Source organism: Benincasa hispida, chromosome 7, assembly GCF_009727055.1.
Source record: "Benincasa hispida cultivar B227 chromosome 7, ASM972705v1, whole genome shotgun sequence".
Classification (NCBI taxonomy): Eukaryota; Viridiplantae; Streptophyta; class Magnoliopsida; order Cucurbitales; family Cucurbitaceae; genus Benincasa; species Benincasa hispida.
Window position 1 is genome coordinate 31,185,449 of NC_052355.1, and position 6,216 is coordinate 31,191,664.

Below are 6,216 nucleotides of genomic sequence, written 5' to 3' on the forward strand. Positions count from 1 at the left end.
GTCAAATTTTGAGAACTAAAAAAAGTAGCTTTCAAAAAGTAGTTTTTGTTTTAGAAATTTGGCTAAGAATTCAACCATTGTACTTAAGAAAGATGTAGATTATTGTAAGAAATGTAGATGAAATAGACTTAATTTTCAAAAATAAAAACAAAAAATCAAATGTTTACCAAATAGAACCTTAATTCTACACATGAAATCTGAGATATCATATATAATAATAATTTTTTTAAAAAGAAAAAAAAAAGGGCTGCCAAACAGCATAATGTTTGTGGAAAATGAAGCTGGGTATCTGTTTAGCAAACCATATTCACCAGATATCTAGACATTGAACTATGAATTATATTTATGTCAACCATAACACTTAAATTAGTGAATAACAATTCGGACATGTAGAGCATCAGAATTTGAATACACAACAACACAGATCAATCTATCAAAAGGAAGCAAAGAGAGGAAAAAGAATGTTCTCACGCGGGACGAGATTCCCTTAGGGTGGTAACTTTCCAGATAAGTACATCGAAAGCTTCTCCCTTGCGATGGAAGCAGTATTGTCGACGAATTCACAACTTTGTTGTCGGTAACTTGGATCGTGATGATGAGACAAGGGCATTTCGTCTTGCACCTCGTCCTCCATATCGATCACTATATTGTGAAGCAAGCAGCAAACAAGAATGATCCTTGGTAGTCTATGTTTGTCAGGCTTCCACATTACCCCTTTAATGATCTTCCACATCTCTTTCAACCTTGTCAATGCCCTTTGAGCCACCAACCTGGTGGCGAAATGCCGCTTATTGAACTCGGTCTGATAATCCGAAAGGCCTTTCCCTTGATAAGGAGTTAGTAGCCATGGCAAGAGGGGAAAACCAGAGTCTCCTATTATATACTCTCCTAGTTCTGAACTCTCCGAGAGCTTCATCTTCTTGCCATTCAACCGCTCGCTGTCTTGTGAAAGTTTAAAAAATCCCGAGCTTTGGAGCACAAGAGCGTCGCTCAAACTTCCTGGCCAACCTGTGATGATGTCACAGAATCTCATTTCTGGGTCTACAATCACTTGCAAGATCATGCTGCAGTTTTTCTCACGGTCAAGCCAGATGCCATTTGCAGATTCTGTCGTTGGCAAAGTCATCATAATGTGCGTCGTTTCGATTACACCGCAACAATTAGGAAGACCTCTGATTTTCTTAAACTTGGACTTTATCTGATCCATATCTTCTTCTGTTGAAGGCCACGAGAGATGGTGGAGGCCTTTCTCTTCCATTGCCTCCACGAAACGCCAAGTTATTTGAGAAACTGATGATTGATTCATTCCAAACGACTCACCAATATTAGATAACGATTCACCAGAGCAAAGTCGCCTAAGAGCAACAGCGACTTGATCATTTAGAGACAAAGGCTTGCCATTTAAGTCTGTAAAATTTGAAGTTTTAGCCATCATAACTTCCTTAACAAGAGAACAGATATAGCTGAATGTCTTTCTTGAAATTTTGAAAACCGATTCAAATTTTGTATTCTTTGACTGAGATAATGGCCCTGATTGGAGGCAAACATAAGGACAAAAGATATATCAGTCCCTGCAGCAAATGTTCTGATACTAAGAAAAACTCTTTACTGCTGCCATGGTACTTTTCCAGGTATGATAGATAGAGAGAAGATAATTCATAGTAAAGGTATAACAATTGACATTATTAGTGATGCTAATTAATATCAGATCAAGATATCCAACTCAATGATCACTAAACAAAGATTGACGTAAAATTTTGTGAGCAATAAGCCAGAAGAGATGCTGTAGTTAATTCAGATAATAATCTGACGAAGTCATTTGACCACACATTTAGTCAAATCCTTTGATATTAAACTAAAAGTAAAGATTTACTTATTGCATCGTAAATCGTGGCCAGAACAAAGTAACTGCTAACTGTGACAACAGGCCAATGACTTACTCAACATTGACATGAGTGAGAACTTCTATTTTAGCACATAGATTAATGCTACAGAAAAATCTCTAACAATAAAAAGTTAAACCCTTCACATGAACTAATATGTAGTGTACATTCAGTTTATGAAGTCCAAATCATCTTAAACCGTAACCAACATTTCAAAACATTGAATATGTAAAAAGAATTGCTGGTATCTAATAAAACTGAACATCAGCATGTGTTAATTTTTGGTACATGAAGCTCATTTAGCCTTCTGGTTTTACTAATATCTAACCAAATCCGCCCACTTTGATCATGTTGTTAGGTTCTCCAATAACTTCAAATCAAGAAATATTAAACCTGCTGCTTCCGTTGCCAAACTTCTAAGTATTTCTGGGAATTTGGATTGAAGTTTGATCTATTGTTGTTTGGTTGTCAGCTCATCTAGTTGATGCATATTCGAAAATGATTGTGTTCGAATAGGCCAAATAAGAATATTTGCTAATAGGTGCCTGAAACATCTTTTTAGTATAATAGAGAGCAATTGTGACATGGAAGAAGTATAGGTCCAATTTGAAAAGAATGCTGATATACTATAAAAGACAATGGGCAAGAAAAATGGAGGATAGATAGTGATAAAACTGATGAACTTACTGCTAATGAAAAAAAATATATTGATTACTAAATTTTGTATAAATAATGACCTTACTTGAACAGAATCAATTCTATTAGGTTATAGAACTATGTCCTTGAGTTCTAATATCTTGTATAAACTCTAGTTTCAAGGGATCATAAGAGAACAAATTTGAGAAATCTGGTTTTACATCCATTCTTGATTCTTTCACTCAAAAAATCGTCAAGAACTGTTGTCCTAATAAGGCTTTTACACGTCAAGAAACAATATTATCTGTCAGGGACATTTAGAAATTGATAAAATTCTCAAATGTGTTTTCCAATGATGGGGTCGGTCTTAATTTTTTTTACACGTGCTAAAAAAATTCTGTCTCATTTGTGAAATTCAATCAAGAATACATACTAAAAATATGGGCTGTCCTAAAATTATAGATTTCTTGTAAAATTCTAAACTCCTGAAAAGTGTTAGCGAAAAATACAGATTATAAAGAAAATATGCATGTCTGGAATACCAAAAACAAATCTTGAGCACTTATCCATATCAGTAGGTTGAAACTGGAAACAAATCTTGACCACGTGGAAGAGATCCAAGAGTATGGTTTTCTATGATCTTTTATGCATTGCAGCATCACTATTATATCAAATCGGAACTTAAACTTATCCATTTTCAAGATGCCTCTAAAACAACCAGATAAAGAAGTTTATAGCTTAAATTAATAAGTGAACATTATAAAGGGTTTGTCTAAGATACAAAAGTCTTATCTCTAGAACAATATTCTAAAATTCTACCTAAATCAGGTTGCATTGTAGTATACAACTATGTGTAATGAATTGAATTTGACGGCCATCAACTATGATTATTTAACAATAGAACAATAATACTAACCAAGAAAAATTAGCTCTCTAGACCTCATTGTTTAGCATGCCCTCTAAATTCTAACATACTATATTGACATGAACAAATATTAATTTATTTCCCTTGTTTTCCATACACATACAACAACAGACCCTAAAAAACCCATACTTGAGGTCGAATACTGTTCATCCCCCCCTGTATTATGTACAATTCTACACTATTACTTTCAGAGACATCCTTCCATATCTCAATGGCCTTCTTACAAATATCAACAGATGACTGATTCTAACTTCAATATACTATACTCAAGAGTGATTTCTTTAATATGAATCAATAAAGAAGAAAACAAGAGTTGTGGATCACAGTGGACTTAATTCTCTAAAGATGTTTATTGCCAGCAATGCTGAGACAAAAGATTATATACGAACTTCCAATTGATGTTGGCTAAAGATCAATTAATTGATGATATAGTACATATTTATGTTATATTAGAATTTAGAAGTCATTGCTGCTGCTACCAAAGAAAATCAAGAGGATATTTTGGGAATAAAATTCATATATATGATGGAAAGCCTACCCGTGCTTGCCCAACAGAAGAAGGCCTTTTCAGATGGAACTAGGAGTTGTGAAACAATTCTTTTAGAATTCGATCCATAAAAATGAATAGTGCCAAATGGAGAATTTCTATACTATGTGAATGTCAGGGGAGAAAGTCAATATATAAGAAATCAATTTTACTTATTCCTAAAACTTTGTTGAATATGACCCATAGATTAAGCTAACGTCCCAAACCAGATAATCTAGCCAGTTAATTAAAACAAAGAGGAAGTTTAAGTCATGAAATTAGCAAACATAACTAAGAACAACAAAGCTCAAAAAAGTAGGAGCAGCTAAGAAAAAAAATATATAAAAAATACAATAATCAATCAGTAATAGTGTCAATAATATCCATTCTTAAAGCAGCATTGCCATTATTTCTATATAAAGATTCATCTCAATGAAGATATGGCATAATAATCCAATCAATTAAAGATATCACAGAGTGAAATCGAACAATGTCCTAAACAAAATTTGGAAAGAACAACTCCTTGGCAACAAAAACTTACCACACCAACTTCATCAGATTTCAACAATTCAGTGAGAAAAAAAGAAGATCATCACAACACATCACAAGTTAACACTCTATAAACCAGCTAAGTGAGTAGCCACTACTTGTACACATCAATTATCAAGTGAACTAACATATCAAAGTCAATAACTACTGCTGAACAGATTTTATCCATCTCCACAGATTTCCAAAAGCAGTAATGCTCATAAGATCACTTCAACAGGCTGCCCCTTCTGACCCTCACAAAGTTATAAGATGTCAAAGAAAAACTTCAAAATTTTACAGATTACAAGAAACAACATCACGGTTCTATAATTGCAGAACTCAATATTTAAACGCACAACCGAAGATATATGATTATTAAACACTACATTCCACCGCCGGCCAAAAACCTCACTAAAACACAAGAGAATTCAGTCGACAGACCCAATAAACAGAAAGAAACAACGAGCAATGGCAATGCACAAATTCAACAAAAAGAGCAACAGAGAGTAAAATTAAGAGGCAGAGTTCGAAGAGGAAGCAAAAACTAGTTTTACCAGTAATCCTCTGGGAGAACTCATCCCACCAATCCAAGGGCTGGAGCTGAGACGATAGTGAAGCAGCAGCGAAGACATTTTGGTCAACCTTTTTCTCTACCTTCTTCTTTCTCTTGAACCCTCTAATGGGTCCCATTCGAAAGTCGAAAAAGAAGCAAAAATAAGCGAAAATATGAAACACCCACAAGAACCCACCAAGAGAATCGAAGAGTACAATAGAATTCACATGAAGAAAGCTCTCAGATTCGAAGTTTATGAAGCAATGACACAAAAGGGTAGCAAAAGAAGTAGAGAAGCATTTTGGAAAAACCAAAAGGGAAGGGGAAGATGCAGTAGTAATGGGGTGTTTCAGGTTATTTGGGTTAAAAAGATATGTTTGGTATTGATGGGTATATGTTGTTTCTTCTGGTATTGATTTCAAAGCATGCAATAATAAATGGAAGAATATGAAATAGAGAGAGTTTGGAAGAAGGCAAAGGCACAGGCAAAGGAAGTTGTAAAAAAAAAAATAATAAGGAAAAGAAAAGTGATGCATTGGCCAATTACATCATGTTGGGGGAAGGACAATGTAGCCGAAGAAAAGGTTAAAAAGAAAAAAAAAAAAAAAAAAAAAAAAAAAAAAAAAAAAATAGGGGGGAAAAAAAAAACGAGAGACGGATATTGGCAAGTTCATATCTTTCCTTCTTGTGTGTGTTGATGATGAAAATTCTTTATTTTTTTTTTCCTATATGTTCTTCTGATCTGTTGTCTTAATATTTTTGTTGGGACAAAATTTTTATGTTCTAATAATCTAAGTAGTGGATTATCTAACTCAAAACCCCATGAACTAATGCAAGAAATTTGTGTTGACATAATCATCCCAATAACCCAATAACATAAAGTTCATATAGTATGATATTATAATGTGGGACTTGTTTAGAGAAGTTATTCTAAATTAAGGATTAAAATATTGTTGCTAATGTTGATATCAAGATTTGAATAAGAAAAATTTCTCAGATAGAAAAAATGTACTATTTATCGAAATAGAAAAAAAAATGATAAATAGTCTATTCGCATCTATTTCATAGTATAAATCATAGACTTATATCATTTTCAATCATTGATAGATACGGATAAACTTCTATTAATTTCTACTAAAGAATATTAAATTTTGCTATTTTGTAT

The 6,216-nt window shown here is 33.4% G+C and overlaps 1 protein-coding gene across 1 annotated transcript; it reads right to left on the reverse strand.

Moving 5' to 3' along the window:
* Nucleotides 1–319: 319 nt before the first annotated feature.
* On the reverse strand, nucleotides 320–5,594 carry LOC120081205 (protein ALP1-like). Its single transcript, XM_039035906.1, has 2 exons — nucleotides 5,053–5,594; nucleotides 320–1,530 (listed from the first exon to the last, which is right to left on the reverse strand). Exons 1-2 carry the CDS (start codon nucleotides 5,585–5,587, stop codon nucleotides 488–490), a joined length of 1,578 nt encoding a protein of 525 aa, XP_038891834.1. The 5' UTR covers nucleotides 5,588–5,594; the 3' UTR covers nucleotides 320–487.
* Nucleotides 5,595–6,216: the final 622 nt, after the last annotated feature.